This window comes from Alexandromys fortis, unplaced genomic scaffold (assembly GCF_014885135.2).
Source record: "Alexandromys fortis isolate MF-2015 unplaced genomic scaffold, M_Fortis_MF-2015_v1.1 scaffold_0, whole genome shotgun sequence".
Lineage (NCBI taxonomy): Eukaryota > Metazoa > Chordata > Mammalia > Rodentia > Cricetidae > Alexandromys > Alexandromys fortis.
Window position 1 is genome coordinate 28,717,284 of NW_026067949.1, and position 21,544 is coordinate 28,738,827.

At 45.4% G+C, this 21,544-nt stretch overlaps 1 protein-coding gene across 9 annotated transcripts in view; it reads right to left on the bottom strand.

Moving 5' to 3' along the window:
- The window catches only part of Fryl (FRY like transcription coactivator), a 224,196-nt gene that overhangs the window by 33,783 nt on the left and 168,869 nt on the right, over window positions 1–21,544 (bottom strand). For 7 of the 9 annotated variants that reach the window (XM_050149641.1, XM_050149639.1, XM_050149638.1 and 4 more), the window contains 15 exons: window positions 20,619–20,787; window positions 18,442–18,701; window positions 18,039–18,179; window positions 16,365–16,533; window positions 15,018–15,102; window positions 13,468–13,580; window positions 12,225–12,375; window positions 11,451–11,554; window positions 9,619–9,804; window positions 8,208–8,409; window positions 6,913–7,034; window positions 5,958–6,148; window positions 4,162–4,256; window positions 2,284–2,891; window positions 1,842–1,939 (listed from right to left, as the gene is read on the bottom strand). In XM_050149641.1, the coding sequence (XP_050005598.1) occupies window positions 1,842–1,939; window positions 2,284–2,891; window positions 4,162–4,256; window positions 5,958–6,148; window positions 6,913–7,034; window positions 8,208–8,409; window positions 9,619–9,804; window positions 11,451–11,554; window positions 12,225–12,375; window positions 13,468–13,580; window positions 15,018–15,102; window positions 16,365–16,533; window positions 18,039–18,179; window positions 18,442–18,701; window positions 20,619–20,787 (2,694 nt within the window). The remainder of the gene's footprint in view (window positions 1–1,841; window positions 1,940–2,283; window positions 2,892–4,161; window positions 4,257–5,957; window positions 6,149–6,912; window positions 7,035–8,207; window positions 8,410–9,618; window positions 9,805–11,450; window positions 11,555–12,224; window positions 12,376–13,467; window positions 13,581–15,017; window positions 15,103–16,364; window positions 16,534–18,038; window positions 18,180–18,441; window positions 18,702–20,618; window positions 20,788–21,544) is intronic. The other 2 variants (XM_050149644.1, XM_050149637.1) reach the window with 1 other exon arrangement.

A 21,544-nucleotide genomic window follows, 5' to 3' on the forward strand; every position in this document is an offset into this window, starting at 1 on the left:
TTTTATTTTGAGACAGGGGCTCACTCTGTAGCCCAGGCTGGCTTAGAATTTACCATGTAACCCAGGTGGTCTCAAATTCATAACCAAACTCCTCAGTCTCCAGAGTGCTGGAAGTACAGACAGGAGCCACCACGCCTGGCTTACCATTTTTAAGAAACTAAGATATGTTTCCATTAAGTGTGACAGCTAAGTTATCTACAGTTGGCTATTTGAGAATCTCTTTATACTTAATAACTTACAATAAATCTAGAAATTCAAGACCATATTTTATCTTATTAATACAACTTTTATCCTTTTCCGCTTCTAAGGCAGGGTCTTACTATGTCCCTTGGCTACCCTACAGTTCCCCAGGAAGACACATGCCCTTGCCGTGTGGTGATGCTTTGTGCTACCAGGCTCGGCTCTCAGTATTTTCTCGTCCTTTATATTACCTGGCAAAATAATGCTAAAGCTCTGATGTTCGTTATGGCTAATGTGTTTGTGGCTGCTTAGCACTCACTACGGGTTTGCAACCAGCAGCGCTGTGCCTGACAACGGGAGGGTCCCCTTCACTGGCCGTGTGTGTGTGTGTGTGTGTGTGTGTGTGTGTGTGTGTGCGCGCGTGTGCTTGCCTCTTTCCTTGGCTGTGCTCTTGCCGACTGGAGGGGGTTGTAAGAAAGCTGCTTCTCCTCTGAAAGGCTCTTCACAGAAAGGAAATTTACTCATTCTTCTCTTTTAGAAATTTCTGGCTTTTCCTCCCAGGGCTCTGGCTAGGTTCTTGTAGCTGGGCTGCCATTCACTTACTCTGCCCAGCTCACGTCATTTACTTGGGAGTGTGTATCTAACGCCTTTCTGTTTTAACTTTGAAAATCGCCCCCTCCAAGAGACAATGACTGACAAACAGCGTTGTACGTGCATAAATAGGGATCTTATCTTCAGAAAGCTGCTCAAGACAGAAAATTATTAAAACGACAAGATGGCAACATTCGATCTTATGAAATTAAGAGATAAATATTTTTAACACATTAACAGATGATATAAGAGCTAAACTACTGCTGTCAGAACTGTGTGGAGGGAAGGTAAACAGAGTGAGTGGAGAGAAAAGACAGGAAAGAAAGGGTTAAAAAGAGAAAGGATTTTAAGAAATTCAAAATATACAGTGACTTCTCCTCTGGGGCCCTTGCACAGGTAATTTTTCCTTTACTAGTTATATCCAATTTGTGTGAGCGTGTGCATGCTCTCTGTGTGGGGGGGCTGGGGGGGCTGGGAGTGGAGCTCAGGTCCCCAAGAAGAGAGAGCGGCAAGGCTCTTTCCAGCTGAGCCATCTCTCAGCACACGCAATGTCCTCTGCCCAGAAAACTCCAGTTCCTGCCGCTCACAGCTTCTCACCCAGGTACCTCACTGCAGTGGGTACTATTTGATTCTCAGTATCAGCCTTGACAGGGCCTCCTCATGTGTCGTCTGTGCCTTCAGGGGCTCTGCCCTCACTGCCTGGAGCCTCACCAGACTCTGGAGTGGCTTCAGCTTCCACGCCTACATCCGTCCCCACTTCAAGGCCCACGAGACCGCAGTTCTACCTACCCCACTCACCCCAGTGCCTGGTCCAGATTTGCCAGGAAGTAAATGAATGAAAGAGAAAGCGACAGAGTGGTAGAGAAGAGAAGTGGGAAAAGGAGCAGAAAAAGACACAGACTCGGAGAAGGGTCGCTCGAATTCAGGATTTTTATTTGCTGGCTTTTGTGTAACTCTTTGCATGATAAGCAGAATAAGCATTAGAGGTGAAATCCCGAGACTCAGAGCGAGAGGATCTACAGGACAGAACAGTGTCCTAAGCCGGACCCCTCGGTGACACGGTTGCTTACCTTTGCTATTCGACTAGCAGTTTCTTTGCAAAACGGAGTTGGGCTGTCAAAGTGCTGGATTAAGTGAGGCAGTAGGCAAAGGATGTTAAGAGGAAAGCCTATCGGGTGGGGAAAAGAGCAAACAAGAACCAACTTAATTGCACAATATTTGGGAAGCCGAAGGCATGTTTAAACGGTCTAGACAAACCCACTTTCGTGTTTATGGGATATCTGATCTTACAAATTTTTACCAAATAATTTAACGAACATGAAAAATTATCATTTCATACAGAAATGAGCAGTTTCAAAACAAATGATTGGTCTACATTCCGACATTAAAATGTAGGCCGGCTGAGAATCGACTTCAGTGGCTGTGCGCTTGCTTAGCCTTAGGAAGAAACAGGTTCAATCCCCAGCACCTCCGCCCCCAAGACCCCTAAAAGGTAGATGGTATTCACATCACCTGACACCTGGGACGGATCCACCAGTGTGTGTTTCGAGACGGAAATGAGCTGACTGAGGAGGTGCACCGTCATCTCTTGGGTGGACACTGAGGTAAAGCCCTTCAGGAAGAGCTGCTGGAGGCCTGGGAAGTTACTCCACTTCAGCTTGCTTTGCACGTTTTCAATCTTCTCTCGACTCTCCGACCTGTCCAGGGGCAAGTGAATGAGCAGCTTGTTGAGGAGCCGGAGAGCCAGGAGGTATTCATACTCGTAATCAGACTCTAGCAAAGACGTCGCTATCCAGAAGATGGTGGCCATCAGGTTGGTGGGCTCAGTAGTGGGCTGCGCGTCGTACAGGCCTTTCTCCCTCAGCGAGGAAAGGCTTCGAGTCCTGGCCAAGCTGCCGTTGTGGTTTATCCGGCCGTCCGTTATATCCAGTGTGTTACTCCGCCTCCGGTCCCCTCTGCGGTCGCCAACTAAACTTAACCTCAAAGAGTTACTTCTTGTGCTACTGTTGTAGCCCGCATAAGCGCTGCTGTTGACGGGACCTATGCTTAGGTCGAGCTGTCCAGTGCTTTTCCTGTTAGCTGCGTACTTGTTCCCCATCACAGGGTCATGGTATGAGGTTCTAAGACAGAGCGGGCGGGGAGGGGGGAGGGAAGGAGATGTCACGTTACTTTTGCTATATTGAATTTTTTCTTAAAAACTGAAAAAGCAACTTTTTAAAAAATTTGACTTTGTTTCATGAAATTTCAGTTTTGCCTCAACAGTAAAGACAACATTGTATCTTTTGCTGAGGCTCTATTTTGAAGTCAGAGGTTTTAATGCTAGAGTCCTCACTAACTCTAGAACTTTAGATCTATGTTACAGTCTCAGGGAGATCCTGTTTGTACCATGACTGTCCATCTTGACAGCCCCTCCCGCCTTCAATGGAGCATTCTTCCCACGAGAACCAATACAGATCTTTCACTTCTACATACCCAACGGATTAAAATTAGCTACTATTCTATATGAGCCAAACGTACACAAAAAGATGGGGCAACAAATCTACGGAGGGAGTTAAGTATGTAAAGATGCATTTATACGCCTTGACTTGCTATTATTGAAATACAAAGGAAACACAGGAATCTTAAAGGATAAAATAATTAGCACGCTGAGTCAGAAATACTTGGGGAGAAGCTGACCGCCTGGGAGGTGAGGCTGTTCTGGGGAGAGTGGTAATCAGGTAAAGCAGGTGGCCTGAGGGAGCACCTAAGTGTGACTACTGGTGACACAGCAATGGGGCTTTTGGTGGAGCCTAAAGAGAAAGTAAAAAGGTCCCCAGCCAGGACACTGGAAGAGAGCACTGGCCAGATCAGTTGTAGAACTTACGGGAAGTTCTTACTTTCTATGCTTTAAAAAAAAAAAAAAAAAAAAAAAAAGTATGTGCATGGTTGTGTGGACACCTTCAAATGCCAGAAGAGGGCGCCAGATCCTTCAGAGCTGGAGTTTTGGGGTGGATGAGGTTGCTGGAAACTGAAGAGTTAATGCTGAGCCATCCCTTCAGCCCACACCTGACGTCCCCTTTTCCTTTTAGACAGGACCTGTGTATCCCAGGCTGGCCTTCAGCGCACTATGTAGCCAAGGATGGCCTTTAATTTCTGACCCCCTTTAATTTCTCTCCAGCTTCCACGGGCGGTACGCAATTACAGGCAGGAGGCACCGTGCCATGTTCGAGCCACTACACCATGCTTGTTTGGTTGTAGGGATCAAAACCAGAGCTCCACCAGAGCAGATCTCCACCCGCAGCCCACTGTCTTTGTTCACTGCTGACGTTAGACGCGTCCACGGCCATTGCAATCACGTGAGCTTAGACACTGAAGCCCCGGGGCCAGGGCTGCCAGGCTGTAAGTTCTTACTGAGAAAGAGCAGAAAGCAGGTCGTAATGCTTCATGGTTTCAGCCAAGGTATCGATTGCAGATTCCAAGGTGAGAAGCAGTTCAATCACAAATCCCTGGGGATAAAAAATTAAAAAAAAATCTAATTAATTATGTTCGGTTTAAAAACAAAACAAAACAAAACAACACCACCACCAAAGCAACAGCAACAACAAAACCCAGAATGGCAATGGACTTCCCCGGGAGATCTAAAAATAGAACCAACCCCACATTCATGTTACAAAATAATTAACTTTCTGAGCAACACGGCTTTGCTAATTGGTGAGAACTCATCAAACCAACAACACGGAATGATTAAAACTGCAGGGTAACTGCCATAAACTGCTGAGGCCAGAAATCTAGGCACACTCTTCCTTCAATACGTACACTGCATCTGTCAACAAGTCTTGAATATATCACTATAAAATATATCCTACAGAAAATGGGGCACATTTACACAATGGGGCATTCCTCAGCTGTAAAAAACAATGACATCATTAAATTTTGCAGGCCAATGGGTGGAACTAAAAAGAAAAAAAATAAAAAACCATCCTGAGTGAGGTAAACCAGACTCTTAAAGACAAACACGGTATGGACTCACTCGTAAGGGGGCAGAAGATATAAAGCAAAGGAGAACCAGACTACAATCCATAGCTCCAGAGAACTGGGAGTGTGGGGGCAGGGGACAGGGTAGAAGATGAGAAGGGAGGAGGAAGGGGAGTGGGAAAAATATAGATAGCTCATTAAAAACAAAAAACAAAAAATGTTGAAAAAAATATATCCTAAATCTGACTGCTCTTCTCCGCCCGCACCTCCGTAGCCTCCTTGAATGGAACCTACTACCACTGTAGCCAGGCTTTGCCTCCGACAGGCCTCTCTGGCTCTCCTTGTGCTTAGACAGTACCTAGGCAGCACTGACAGACCCTTCCCGGTCACATGACATCCATTTCTCTTCTTCTTCTCAAAACCTCTGAGTGGCTTTCCACGAGACTGGACTGATGCTGACCGTCTCAGTGGAGTCTACAAGATTGTCTGCGTTTTGGACTGGTTTTGCCATGCCCCTGCTTATCTTCAATATCTGCCATTTCCCTTTGCTTCCAGGACGTCCCTTAGAGAGAGGACACACTGCCCGACACCTGTTTTCTATGCGAAATGTTCTCAAGCCAGATCATCACAGGACTTGGTTCATTTCGGTCTCTCCTTAAAGATCGCCACTTAGACAGCTGAGCATGTGAGTGTCCATGTGTGCGCGCACATGAGTGTACGTGTGAGCATGTGTGGTGGGTGTGTGTGCGCATGCATGCGCATTTCCTGTCTTCATGGCATTTATCATTGAGTAAAGACTGTGTGGGCTGTTGTTGGTAGATTAAACCCGTGTTTCTACCATTTTCAGAACACCAACATCTGATCTTCTTTGTCAGTGAAGATCCAATAAACCCACCGACTGCACACATTTGAGTTCTCCAGGGTGCTATTTTACTTATCGTTAAAATGAAACTGTTTCTGTTCCCACTGAACTTTATTATTCCAACTCTATTACCCTCTGGCGACTCTGGAGTAGCATCGAGACGGTGTGTTAACGTATGTGTAAAACGAACTTTCTCTGACAGGCATAAATTACATGATCTAAATAGGTCTTAGATAGCCAGCAGGGAACTTTGCCTGTTGCTAACCTATGTAGTAATTAAAATAGCCACCACACAGATCTTGCTGCTGCCACGAGTCCTTAGCTCTAGGAGCAGCTGACAACCGCCCAAAGAAGATAGCAAGTTTCTCACCTGTGCATCCTCCCCTGGGTCCCCCACAGTTTCCACGAGCCTGGAGAGGACGTCGGAAAGTGTATCTGCAGACAAGGGCTGCTTCAGTGCCCTGAAAATCTGGAAGGATCTCCCAGCGTAGTGTCGAGAGGAACAGGAGAGGGCCGTCTGCAGAGCGACCTCACTGAGGTGACGTTCCAGGTGTATTCCTTCTGAGAAAACATGGGAGACCACGGGTGCTTGTGTGTAACGCAGGGAGTTACAGCCAGGGGCTAAGCACTACCTGGCTAGGGAGACCACACTTAGATTATGTCCAGTGACTGTACTGCATTTGCACTTGAGAGAGATCGTTTTCTGATCTCCAGGAAGGGATCCTGTGGACCAGGCTCTCGCTCACTCAGCAATGTTAGCTAACAGTTGGGGGCCAGGTAGTTCACTCTCTAGAAGGATGTCCTAGGCAGTGAGTGGTGTTAGTAACATCCTAGTTACTTTACCAACCCTACAGCGAGGACAAAAGAACTCTAGACACTGCCAAAGCTCCAGAGAAGCAGAACCACCCCTAGCAGGCAAACACCATGTTAGCATGGAATTCTTTTACAAAGATTGTCAGATGTGTCAAATTTTAAACTGCTGAAACCTTTAACTTACATAAGAGGGATTTTACAATTTATAATCTCTGTATATTTCCCTTTAATGCTAGTCTTTCAACTCTTAATTGTATTATTCAATTCTATGACATCATCCACAAAACTAACCTCAAGATTTCATGGGGAGAAATCTGATTTTTAACTAGTGATTTTTTTCTTTACCAACACACCCGTCATCATTCACATATTAAACAAGACAATCTTTCTAAAAATATCTGCACTGGGGAATATTAATTATCAACTTTTCGGCTGGGCATCACTGAAAATTCAGCCACACCGATGTTGTATCCTGATCAAATGTTACTTGGTCTATCCATTAAAGACGATACCTGCATTTGACTGCTTGAAGACAGAAACCACATGCTTCAGAAAACTGCTGAGCTGTTCGGCACTCTTGATGCTGGGGTTCTTAGCGGAAACGTCCTCATGGTTCCAAAGGGGCCCTCGTTTTCTGAAAACAGAGGACGGTGACATGCTTTTTCTGGAACTGACAGCCACTCGCTCTTACCTGTCTAGACTTTGCCTTTACACTCAGGAGGGGCAGTGGCTGAATCAGTCAGCTCACAGCTCACAGCCTACTCCTGTTACTTAAACACACGGACAAGGAAGGGCCTACAGCAAGTGGGGCAAGACAGGGCTCCAGCTCCGAGACAGTCAAAAAAGATGACAGATTAGCCTAACACAATGAGTATTGCGCATATAAAAGGGGCTTTTAAAATTTAGAATCTCTGTCTATTTCTCTTTAATGTAATTTCCCCCAACACCTAATTAGGACTCTGTCATCCACAAGGCTAACCTTCAAATTTCATGGGTCAAAACAGACATACAGGCCAAACCCATATATAAAAAAATGGTTATTTACTATTTTATGTGTATGAATGTTTCACATGCATGTATGTATGTGTACGACATGCATGCCTGTTGCCCTTCGAGGTCAGAAGAGGGTGTCAGATCCTCATAAACTGGAGTTACAGAGGGCTGTGAGCCACCATGTGGGTGCTGGGGATAAAATCCGGGTCTTCTGGAAGAACAAACGCTCTTAACTGCTGAGTCAACTCTCCTGCTTGCACATATACTACACCCATGCACACACAGATACATACACGCACACACACACAATCTATAGTCACAGGCCTGGTTTTACGGCTCTCTGGTGTGACTTTTCCCAGACACTCTGTCATTGTGTAGAAAACAGTTTGCTCGGCACATCATTAGAAGGGCTTCCTTACCATCACCCAACTCAAGTTTGCTCGAAGTCCTGTGGTTTGGCTCTTGCTATGGGACAGTGTGTTTTTTCTCCATCTATTTATCTAGTACAGTCTACATACAGCAGACCATAAAAAAAAAAAACATTTGCTGGTTGGTTGATTAGAGTGTTATGCCTCCAGCTAATAGTGTATTGGCGCATTTAGGAACCCCTAAGATTCACTTATCTCAGGATACGTATACCAGCAGGCATTCAAAAGAATGTTCTGGCTGGATCGTAGTTTTCAGTGGACTGCACAATACAGACGTGTTTCACAGTACGGGATAAGAGGAAATCCAGACCTGGCTTACACCGTTTGGCTGCCGTGAGGCTAGTTCACCACAAACAGCGCAGAGATGGCAAGAGCTGCGGGGTTACCTTGAGGTAATGAACTCCATGAGGGTTTTGACTTTTCCGTCCTGCTCCACAGAGAGGTCCACCTCGCCGAGGAGGGTGGCGTGGAGGTGTGAAATGGCAGCGCTGTTGTTTCCTAAGCTGATACTAGAGGAGGTAGAACTTGAGCTAAGCCCTGAGTCAGTCATGGGGGAGGGCTGGTAATCAGGTATAAAATCGTTAATGCCTGTGGAAAGAGAAAGCCCACCATGAATAGACACGCAGCAACAGGACCCAGAGAATAGTTCCTAACCACACTGGGCATGGCTACTCAGAGACGGCAGGGGACACATGAGGGCACGGGGCAGGCTACTGGACGTGGTCGTCTCCTGAATCCCATGAGCACAACTAGAGCCAGCGCTCCGGAGGGAAACACTGTTCAGTTTGTCACCGAGCCGCAGCTGCGTCAGTGGCCCTCTGCTGCCACCTGCCGAAGATCACGGACAGTGGCAAATGCCTAGCAGTCTGGGGTGCTTGCTTCCCCTTTATCAAGACAAGTTACGTTTCTGTGTGAACTAGTTTTCAATTTCATACGGAAAGAGCTCTATAATCTTGGCTTCATTTTACTTTAAGAACCTATTTTAATTTCTATCTAATATTTACTTTAAGTCAGTCATTAAAGGAACAGTTAAACGCCAAAACCTTACAAAATGGCAAAAGGATAATCATAAACAACCAACAAGCTATGGGATTTTGAATGAAAGTGTATTTTATACAAAACCAGGAAGGTTTCTTTTTCTTCTTTTTCTATTATTATTATTATCGCTTTTCAAAACAGGGCTTCTGTGTGTAGCCTGGGCTGTCCTGGCACTCACTCTGTAGACCAGGCTGGCCTCCAACTCAGAGATCCGCCTGCCTCTGCCTCTGAGATTAAAGGCGTGCACCACCACCGCCTGGCTACCTTTACTTTCCAAGCTTCACCATAAAAGCCTCATTAATTTTGGCCTCCTTAATCTAAAATATGGAACATTTTAAATGAAGCAAAGATAATCAAGGGGTTAAAAGATTTTTTTTTTGTTTTAAATGTCAGTCAACTTTCAAAAATTGTGAGAAGAGCTCTCACGCAACATCATTTTTAAAATAAATAAACAACAACAAAAGCAACCCAAAACCAGGTCCTCAATAAATTAACCACTCTTCATGTCTTCTCCAATTTCTATATTCCCAATCTAAAATCTAATTGCTAGAGATCCTGAGAAGTAAGGGTCTCAACTATTTGTCTTAATGTGTGTTCTTCTACTGATTATGAACGACACAGATGTTATTAAAATCCTGCAACTGCATTTTAAATGGTTCCACGTGTTTCAGCTTTCCCATGGTTGATTTTCACTACTGCAGGATTCCAACTTGACAGAGTATGTTTCTACTTTATAGCCCATGGCTTCGAACTCAGTACCTGTAAAAGTATACTCTGAGTGTGCAGTTTGTCTGACTGTCAACACCCTGGGCTCATTGAACTCCTTGTTCCTGAGAAGTACAGAAGCAACAGTTCGGATGTTACTGTTGGGTCCCATCACTATCAGCAAGTGCAGAAGCAGGCGCTTGCAATGTTCGTACACCTCAGGGTGGCAGTGGTCAAACCCTGGAAGGACAGGAAAAAAGCATTGTCAGCTAGAGGGGCAGTGTGCTTGCCACCAAATGAGGGACTGGGCCCCTGTTGGCACTCAAGTTCCTGGCTTGCAATTGTGTAGTGTAAGCACGTAGCCCCCCACACATGTAGTGTGAGCATGCAACTCCACAGAGACTTCCAATCAAATCTGGATTACTAAAAATAGAATGGAGATGCCATCTCCGTTAGAGGACTCCTCGGGGATAATGGGTGACTAGGAAAAACACCTATATACATTGAGTTCAGACCCAGAGAGTGGGGAGTTCCTCTCAGCCTGACCACAAACATGTCCACTGCCAAGCAAGCATGTTACCTCCTGGCTTCTTCTCCAGCCCACATGAGCCTGATCCGTATACCCAGAGACTGTGCAAACTGTGGTGGGTTCAGTCCAGGTATCCAGAGTCCGTGAACACAAATGCTCACTGTGTGCAAGAGATTTCGTGCAATACTGTGTATTACACAGCTTATTTTTTAAATTGGTTTCAAGTTTCCTCATACATTTATAATGTGGCCTTCTTCCTCACTGTATAAATGCCTACGGAGAGTCAGGGTAATTCTTTTTGTTTGAAAAGACAGGGTATTGCTATGTAGCCCGGGTTGGTCTGGAACTCACAGAGATCTGCCTACTTCTGCCCAGCTCTCAAGGTAACTTTTCAATTGGTTTCATACCAAAAAAACTTTATGACCTATTAGAAATTATGACTCTGCTAGGTAACACCAGATATCCACGAATTCTTTTTAAGAAAGTGGGCGTTCTATTTTGCCTGGCATGAAAGACAAAGCAAATGTCTTTTGCCACGGGAATGAGGTAGGGGCAAGCCCTGTATTTATGGGCTCTTGATAGGAAAGCATTATCAGAAGATGGCTACCTTGACTCGCTTCAAAAGCCAATGTACAAATCACAGAGGAATTACAGATGTGGAAGAGTTGTCACCCGCTACCAAGGACACATGCAGACTCAGCTGTCATCAGACCGTGCCATGGTCAGATGCTTTCAACAGCTGGAATGCATTTCCATTCTCCACTCCCTCTGAAAGGCTCTCATCTCCAGGGTAATCTAATTTTACTGTAGCAATAGAGCCCCCATGGCAGGGTAGAGTGGATATGTATTTTTGTAACAGGTACAAGGAGTCATGAAATGGGCATATGGATAGGGATAATAGAGCTGGAGAAGCTGGGAGGTAACACGCTTGCTTGGTGTGCATGGAGCCCTGACCTTGTTCCCAAGTAAAAGGCAATGGACATGAAGAGAGAGAATGCGAAGAGTTTCATGGAAGCGACAAACAGAGGAAACAGAAGCATCAAGGCACTGACTTCTTGACCTCCTTGACAAGGTGACCCTTTAATATATAGCTCCTCATGTTGTAGTAAACCCCAACCCAAAAGTTACTTCAGTGCTGGAATTTCACAACTTCAATTTAGCTATTATTATGAATCGTAATGTAAACATCTGACGTGCAGGATATCTTGTATGCCACCCCTGTGAAAGGGGCCTTCGAACCTCCCCAAGGGGTCGTGACCTACAGGTTGAGGACCACAGATCTAACGATTCTCTGAAGAATGAACCAACTTAAAAATGGCCCCAGAGACACAAAAGCGGAGGAATCAGAACGCCTTACCTATAAAGATTGCATGAAGAAGAAGATGGAGGTAGCCGCCCCACTCCACCTTCACACTGTGGTCAATGATGAGATCCGTCAGCAGGATCACAGCTATGTTACACCTGTGACAGCGAGAACACGGTTAGCGGCCTCCCGGAGCGGAAGTGACCCAGAGAAATCTCCTGCTCACGTTCCTCCAAGAGTTGAGTACTCTATGGAAAAACACTTTTCTAGAGGGTAAAAACAGGACAAACAGATGCAGGAGAAGAAAACCATTAGAGTGACGGCTTTAGCACAAAACTCAGGGCTTGGAGCTCCTTGCAGTCAAGGGCTGGATTTCCTTATCTCGACTCTTCAGACCTACCGCATATACCACTTGCCCCAGTGAGTGTTCGGTACGTGTTTGGCGCATTGGTAAGTTCTAAAAGAATGCAGTCATTGCCTTTGCTGTGATTTTACTTAGTAGAATTCAGGTTAATTGAATTCCAAAAACAGGGCTGACCACAAAGAAGTCACTTTTTTTTTTTTCCAGATGTGGTAACTGGGTCGTAGAAAGGTCAAGTAACTATGCCAGACACCCAGAAGGGCAGCAGAGGAACGGTAATGTTAACTTTGTGCGCTCACAATACGGTTTTGGATCTCTTAGCATCTCAACAGAGCGGGCTAGTTTCGATGCAGCATCTCAACAAGGACGACCACTCCTACGCGGTGCGGTCAGAGAGTTATCTAGGAAGCTGAAAGCGTTCAGCTGCAACGTGGCTGGTACGAAATAGGAATGACGCTCTAGTCCACCTGTGAAGAGGTAATCCAGGTGATGACGTTTCAGGCACGTAATCCACCAGTGGTGACCAGCAGCCTCCAGCTGGTGGGAAGGGCAGTGGCTCTCCTTGGTTATGCTCCATCACTTTCAGACGCCAATTAGAATAAAGTGGCATTGAATCACCTATCAAGATAAAATGATCTCATTTTCTGCACCATCTACTGTCTGCCATATAAGCAAGCTCTAGTAAGACACCCACTATTCACAGCATTGGGAAGGGATCCAAGATCATCCCCCACTATCTAGATACACATCTTCTATGGAGATCTAGGTACAAATATTATAAATTGGGGGGGGGGAATTGAGAGACTGACTTATTGATTGAGGTGCTATCCTTTATAAGTAAAGCAAAATCTATACTGACACGTCCCTATTCTTCCCTAGTATGGCCAAACCAGGAGAGCATATTAAAACGAAGATGCTTTGAAACAAGTATCTTCTTGTAAGTTATTGGTTCTAATATTTCATGAGACCAGGCTGACACAAACCCACCTCTGAAAGAAATCTGCTCTACCACATGGGGCTGCAGGGTGCAAAACAAACACCTGGAAAAATGAATTCTGTGTGACGTGGATAAGTCACTTAACCTCTCTGGACCTCAGTTCCATGATGCCCAAAATAAGGAGACTGGACCAGATCCTCGAGGGCCCGAATCCAGTTACAACAGACGTGTTTCTATTCTACTTTTCCTTCATGCAACAGTGCTACTTGGTTAGGATGGATCACTTTGGAAGTGTAAGAGAAAAACCTCTTGAAAAAAATGTGGATCCATAAGATAAGCAAATCTGTTTAGAGAACAACAGCCAGACCCATCCAATGTCTGTTCTCTGAACACTTTTTTTTTTTTTTTTTTTTGGGACAGGGTATCTCTGTATAGCCCTGGCTGCCCTGGACCAGGCTAGCCTTCAAGCCAGAGATCCACCTGCCTCTGGACTCTCATGTGCTGGGATTAAAAGCGTGCGCCACCACCTCCTGGCTCTCTGACACGTCTTGAGAATGAATTCTATAACACCTAACACAAAAAACCTTTCAGCTTACTATGCCTTAATAAATTCATTCCTTAAGATAAAGATGCCTCCGATCACATTAGAACTAGTGGCAGTCAAATACAGCTTCTAAAACAATTTCTTGGAGAAAACAAACTCATTAACATTAACACAGTTAACAATATATGTCACCAAAATAGTTATCTAAGGAGCATCGAGAATTGGTTACTTTTTTCCTCTTCGTAAGACCCTCCGGAGCTGCTACTGTATCGAGACTCCAGTCTGTGATGCTGCCGGTTTAAATGACTGTTCAGGCCACTGTAGATGTCCAGGTGCACATAGCTGTGGGAAGGACCACGGGAGTCACGCACAGATCGTAGTGATGTGGCATTTCCACCTAATCATTCACTGTTGTGGAATATTATTTTAACTAGGCAAAGATGTGTTACATTTGTATATGCTGTGGAATATTACTTAACTGTGTAAAGGTGTGTTACATTTGTTTATGGTATATTTGTTTAATGATGTAAAAATAAGTTACACCTGTTTCACCTTGCCTGCCTAAGGTACCTGATTGGTCTAATAAAGAGTTGAACAGTCAATAGCTAGGCAGAGAAAGGATAGGCGGGGCTAGCAGGCTCAGAGAATAAATAGGAGGAGAAATCTAGGCTCAAGAAAGAAGAAACAAGGGGAGGAGGAGGAAGAGAGAATGAGGGAGATACCGCTAGCCAGCAGACATAGAGAAGGAATGAAAGTAAGATATACAGAAATGGGGCTAGAGGCATGGCTCAGTGGTTAAGAGAACTGACTTCCCTTCCAGAGGACTTAGGTTCAATTCCCAGCACCCACATGACAGCTCACAGCTGTCTATAACTCCTGTTCAGGGGATCTGATTCCCAAGTACAGATATGCTTGTAGGCAAAACACCAATGTGTGTATATAAAATAAAAATAAATATCTTTAAAAAAAAAAAAGAAGAGATACAGAAGAAAGGTAATAAGCCCTGAGGCAAAGGCAGATAAAGACAAACAGGTTAATTTAAGTTAAAACAACTAGCCCGAAATAAACCTAACCTAGGCCAAGCATTCTAATAAGTCTCTGTATCATGATTTGGGAGCTGGTTAGTGGCCCAAAAGAAAAAGTCAGGTACAATTCACTTCATTTTTTTCTTGGTTTGTGTGTGTGTGTGGAGGCTGGAGGCTGACCCTGGCTGTCTTCCTCACTGGCTCTCTACTTTACTGACTAAGGTCTTGCCCCTGTGGCTACTCTCAGGGATCCCTTTTCTACCCCACCCCCACCCCCACCCCGAGCACTAGAGTGACCGGTAGGCTGCCATGGCTGCATGGCTTTTATGAGGTCTGAGAATCTCTTCCCTAATCCACATGTGTGGCAAGTGCCTTATGCATCAAACCATCCCTTCATTCCCTTGATGTCTTACTTTCTATGTGCAGAAGGAGCACTTTATACAAATTATCACCACAAGGCACACACCAATTTCTGCTTTATAATTCCAAAGCTGAGGCTCTCAATTATTCCCCTCTAAGCACCCCATCATGTGGGGTGCCTGGTGAGAGCTAGGTATAGAAATAGGCAGAGTAAATACTTGGAAAAAATCTCTGGAGACAGTAACATTCACCCTTCATATCAAAAAGTCTAGGGGGCTGAGGAGCCAATGTGAAAATGTTCAAGTATAGAAATGCATGCATCACTGGAATATTAGCATAAAGTATTATGCACTCCTGAGAGGAAATTACCACACTCTGAGACAGAGGCACTTACCTCTCTTCAAAGTTCTCCTTTAGGGCCTTACTGTCAGCATTGCCCTCAGTGGGAGCTACCATTGTATTGCTACTGGAAGTAGTTCCTGTCATCAAAGACAAAAGAACACCTGTCAGCTGAGGAGACTAATATAATAAACATTTCAATCAATCTGTCACTGGCACGAAAGCAAGGTGATGATGATGCTCGCCATGACCGCCATATTCGACTGTGTCAGAACAAACAGGGATGGTGGGTGTGGGAGGGATGGCTCAGTGGGTAGAGCACCTGCTACCAAGCCTGACAACCTGAGTTTGACCTCAGAGACCCACAAGGTGGAAGGAGAAAGACCAATTTCTGCAAGCTGACCTCTGACCTCCAAATGAACACCACGGCATGCCTGTTCCCCTACTGACACAATAAAGAATCGTAATACAAAAAGGTTAATAAATGGGTAAGAAATTGTTACGAAGACGGAGTGGAAGAAATGAAGAGGCTTCTATACTGTTGTCGAAACAGTGCAAAACCAGAGCTGTCTGAAAAATCTATGTTAAAAGTAGTCATTTTCCAAAATGTAACTCTACGACATTTGTAGCTGGTGGCTGTCTTCCCACTACCGAGAGTGAATCAAGACTTCTTGACTGGGGCACACGGATCACAGCTGAGAAAGAAACACTTCCTGGATGACCAGGGGTGGAGGGTAGATGAAAAGCTCACACTAGATTTTGGCACTGCACCACCCTGCAGCCCCCACAGCCACTGGCAACCCAAACATGTCCATGTCCTTTCTCTCGGGAGTGATCAGAACTCTTTCTGGGAGGTCTGGTCCATCCAGGAGATAAGGTATCACACGCTGAGGTAGACATTAGCAAGACAGTCACCTGACAACAACCCTATGCTCCTCCTCTGCACTCCCAGAGCTCACAAGGGCCGGACACTGCACCCTGCTAAGAGGCGGACCTAGAGTCAAGATCTCGAGGAAAGAGTCGCTTTGCATTAAAACTGCTGAACTTATTCCAGATGAGTCAGAATTAACTTTGTTATTTATTTACAAGGAATAATTAGAAATAGAAATCATCCCTTATATATAACACATATCAGATCCCATATGGGTCTACCAGGCTCTCTAGCAGAACTTATACTCCATTCCCAAAAAAGTACACAATTTCCCTCCATGATAGTAAGAATCCTTACGTTATTCCATTTCTTTACTCATGTAGGATTTTCCCATCTCAGACCAATCACCGAACATGCCTACTATTTGGTTTTGTTTTATCTGTAATGTAATTTAAAGACACAAACTCCCTTGAAGAAGCACACGTGGGCAGAGAGAGCACTGTTTCCACAGACGCAGCGGGAGCCGCTCACCTGAGGTGACTGAAGGGATTTTGCAGCTGGAAGTGATGCGGTAATAGGGCGGGTTGTCCATGTGCGTGACGCCCGAGCTGACGGGGTCTGTGAGCTGCAGCTCCCCGACCAGTTCCTCCAGCAGCTGCATCGTTTTGTCTCTTCCCAGATAAACGATGACTTTCTTCACCTGCCCAGGAGGAAAAAAAAAAAAACAACTTTTTAATCTCGTGGCTTGCTCTAGAGGCCATGAATCTTAAATTCACTCATTCATTCGTTTGTTTGTTTCTGTGTGTGTGCACAGGCTCTGGTGAGTTTACAAGCACCGTGTCAATGCACTGTACCATGCGGAGGCCAGAAGAGGGCACCAGGTCCCCTGGAATTGGAGGTACAGTTGGTTGTGGACTACCTTGTTGGTGCAAGAGCAATAAGAGCCCTTAGTCCTGAGCCATCTATTCCCCATTGAGACAGAATTTTGTTGTTGTTTTTTTTAAAAAAAAAAAAAAAATCAAAGTTGAACTCTTTGTGGAAGACGAGTAAGCACAAGAAGGATGGGAAAGGGGTGAGGTGCTTTTCTGTAAAAACTTCTTCATTAATGGACCAAGCCTTGGGTTGGAGTGTCCTGTGACTGCTACACACCCAGACTTCCTGGCAAGTGTCTGACTTCCACTCACTCTTCCTCCTACAGACCACGGAGTCTTTTTAACATGGAGGGAGTGGAAGCAGAAATGACTCCACCTCCTGGGGGAAGAGCATCAGTCCATCACTACACCATCTCAACACCCCACAGTCCGTACATGGAAGGGTCTGGAAGAACGCTGATGGCAGCCTCCTGAGGAACTGGCCCTCTGTGGGGCACACTTCGGGGAGATGCGCACGCCCACAGACCTGTGTGCACACCTGGACATTCACTTTAGCCTTCATTGCTCCTACTGTGTTGTTAATGAGGATGGATTTTTTTAAAATATAAATTTTATTTTCCATTTAACATGTATGGGTGTGTTGCCTGCATGCATGACTGTGCTGCGGTGGAGGCCAGAAGAGACCTTACGGTTCCTCAAAATGGAGATACAGACAGTTGTGAGCCACCACGTGAGTGCAGGGAAATGAACCCGGGACCCCTAGAAGAACAAACAGTGCTCTTAATCCCTGAGCCATCTCTCCAGCTTCAGCTTAGATGGGGTTAAGTGTTCCTTTCCCCGTAGCAGGGAAGAACACCGTGTCTCCTGCTCTGCCGTCTGTTCCCAAGCTTTCCCTTCCTCCCAGAAGACATAGGAGGCCCTGAGCGCTCCATCACAACACCAGCTGCAGCCCGGGGAACCTCAGTGGGCCAGCTGTGTACCACTACCACCCCCTCTCAGGTGTTAGCCTTTACTGGGGCTTTCTGAGATAGTCGGTCCCAGCATCCTACAGCTTTCCTTAGGCGTCCTTGCCGCAGATGAGATACACAGCTGCTGATCGTTCTCAGTGTAATTTCAAAGAACAAACCCTGTCTAATCCTTGAATTCGAACGCCAGACCTTGCGAGCGTACCTGGCCTGGAGCAGCACAGAGTGGCAGAGACTGAATGAGTCGGTGACTACATCTGCACACTGTTCCTGACTGTCCTTACACTACTCTCCGGTGTCCATACGCTAGCAGACCTCAGGTAAACGTGTACATTTTAAAAAGATAGACAGACTTCAATAATACATACGTAAGGCAAAAGGCTTGGTTCACTATTCACGCCGCAAATGCTGATCAAAAAGTGCAAAATAATTTTCAGGTTCTTTGGCCAGCCGTCTGCTAGTGTGGTCCACACGTTCTCCACCTCTGACCAGGCCAGCTCATCACCGTACTAAAAACAGCACACACAAGAGACACTTCAGAAACAGAACAAGCCAAACTCATCACCCCACGAAGAGTTAGGAAACAGCTTCTATAGAAAGTCTCTATTAAAGAAATGATTATTTCCTGTAGGGAATGCAAACACCAGCGGCACCAGTCGTCTCTGGTGGGATGGGAGGATACACAGAGTTTGTACTGTAGGTTTCATCTGTCTGTCCTGGAGCCATCTTTGCATCAATCCCCGATCACATTTCGTCCTCCTGACCCCGTACCTTTGCTGTCATATACATGAGATTGTTCAACACCATGGCGGTGGCCTGTGGGGATCCCCAGCCTTCTCCCCGGAGCCAGCGTCGGCTTGTCACCATGATCTCTCTGTCTTTCAGCGAGTCATCCTCATCTCCATCCTGCCGCCTCGCTGAGGGCAGAGGCTTGAAATCCACCAGCTCAATGTTGTTCATCCAGGGCAGCAGGTAATGCAGCATGGCCTGCCGCCCCGCCGGGTGAGCCGTCTGGATCCGCTGGCTGATCTCTGGTTCGAGGGATATCAAAGGGGAGACCTAAATCAATCCATGTGCTTCGTAGCCAACAGGAGGACACATGCCACTCATTTCCCAATGACAAAAGCCGCCTTTCATATAACGAATGTCTCCTCCCTGACATAATTAAAACAAAAACAAACACAAAACCAGCTAACACCAAGCATCTACCTCCTTCATTTTCTGATAGTTTTTCTTTACGTAGGCCAGTGTGGACTTGAGCTCCACCTCCGGGATACTGGGGTTGCAAATGTGTGCCACCATCACCAGCCTTAGGCATCAACTGCCTTAGGCAGTTAAATAAGAGTTTCCATACTCTTGGTAAGAGTATAAGATGGTGAACCACTCGACCATCCAAGCAACCCAACTATGGAGTCTATATCTTAAACAACTCAAGGCAGAGACTGAAAAGTGACATTCGCACATCTGTATGCATAACAAAAAGGGAAGCAAGTGAAATGACAGACAGATGAGAGAATGGGCCAACGACCTGTGATGATAGACACTGGGAGCCTTATAAGAGAAGGAAAACTCATTCTGCGCTATAAGAAGGAGCCCAGAAGACACTGAGCTAAGTGAAATACCCTAGCCACACACACAAAGTACCATTCCATTTGCCTATCCAGAGTAGCCACACTTAGAAAAACACAAGGTGCTCCGAATGGTGGCCATGAGGTGATGAAGGGCAGGAAAATGGGCACACGCTGAATAAGGACTAGTTTCAACTCTGCAAGCTCAAAGAGCTCTAGAGATCTATTTTACGCTCGACACTTCTGAAGTGTGTCTTTGAAATGAGCAAGACCACAGTGAGAATGACGTCTCAAGACAAAGACAAACACTCTGCATGGAGTTGTTCTATCGTTTATATACAAACTGTATAGTTTTGGCATGAAAAACAAGCTGTGATACTCAAGAGACTGAATGAAGACATCCTAACTTAGTGTATAGGAACTGGGGCCACATCAAGGCTTAACCTCTTCCATGGAGATGGAGTCACCTCAGGTTGAAGTGTGGGAACATCAATATGAATAGAAGGCAAAGTCTCCACTAAAAGTGACAGGGAAAAAAAGAACAGAAAATGATAAGTGCCTGGGAAACCAAGACAGGATAGAACTGAGAGCCACAGAAGACAGCCAATATCCCTGGCTGTGAACCGCCACGGAACTGAAGACTTCATGCCAGAGAGTAGAGTCAGCAGCCAGAGGGGATCTGGTGAGTTTCAGACAGAAGCCTGCCATTAACAGAGTGAACGCTCTCCTGAGAGGGGAACGGGGAACACAACATGGCGGATGGTGGATGTGGTATAGGTACTCAAGGAAGACACTGTGGAGAGGGGCCAAGCTGAGACGAAGGAACCAGCGAGCCATTAAGCAACCTGCAAGGTTCACTTTGTGAACAAACAAAACAGAAAACAGAAAGTGTACAGGAAGCCCCCTTTTTTTTTTCTAAAAAGCAAGACAGTGTCATCAGATTTAAAAAGCAAGATGGATGAGTTTAAGTTCTTATTAAAGAAAAAACTCAGACACATTCTGATTCAACCTCACATTTCCGATGTTCTGAATTTTCTAAAGATGGTCTTTTAGAGCTGGGAGGAGGTTGGGTCAGTAGAACGCTTGCCATGGAAACACCAGGATGTGAGTGTGGACCCCAAACACAGGTAAAGAAAGAGCTGGGCACAGTGGAACCATCTATAGTCTTCAAGCTGAGGAGGCAGAGGAGCCAGGCCATCTAGTGAAACCAGGGAGGCCCTATCTAAACAATGGTCAACATGCCTCCGGAAAAGACCTGCATCAGCTGCTGGCCTCCCCATGCATGTACATTCACTTATATGTATATATATACAAGTGCGCCCCCCCCCCCACACTTAATAGCTGACTGCAAAAGAAACAGGAAGCATTTCCTTGGGCAACCTGAGAATATGGCGAGAGTGAGCTCTGGATACGCCCGGGCTAGCTCCTCAGACAACTGGTAATAAGATACAGAATACAGATGTGGCAGCGGGGACAGCTGGCTGAGGACTCCATCCGTTCTCTGAACCTCCAATTTGTGAGCATAGCGAAACATCTTCGGTTCCAGGATCTATAGGAAAGTAATTCCATATACTTCAGTCAATTCTTTATGGGTTCCTCCAGAGTTTAGGGTATAATTAAAAACCAAAAACTCTCCTACACAGTATTCCACTTTTAAATCTATAGTCATTTATATCACTATGCCTGTTTCTAGTATTTGAAATGCCTGCAGAAGACGGCCACCGTTCAGAAAGATTTGCGCCCAGGTATCCAACATCAATGATGCTGGTACACAGCCCAGTCTGAAGTAGCTTTAGCAACTCACTGTGCAATGACTTGAAAAGATTAATCATTTTTCCAGGTAAAAATATAATTGCATACAATATGTGCACATGGGAAAAGCCCCAGGAAACAGCTCTTGGCTAATCACTAGACAGCCTATAAACTGCCCTTGGCTTACACTACATGAAGCACGAGTGACTGTTAACCCTTTTCTTCACTAGAAAGAGTGAAATTGGATGTAATTCCTTAGCCGGTCCAGCATGGGTACCACCTCAGCGCCTTTGGGAGCATCAGCATCTACTCCACCGCCACCTTAAGGCCTTCTCAAAAACCACTGCATCGTGCCTTGTTACCAACCAGTTAAAAATTTGATAATGATAATCTAAGAAAAGTAAGGCTATCATAAAGGATGGTTCTCAAAACAAAAAATACTCCAGCCACCCAACTCTCATCTGTCAAACAGAAGGAGTCATTCCTATATACCAGCCCTAATTAGTGAATCCTAAGTATCAAAATACATTCACATACACTAACATAATCCTCTA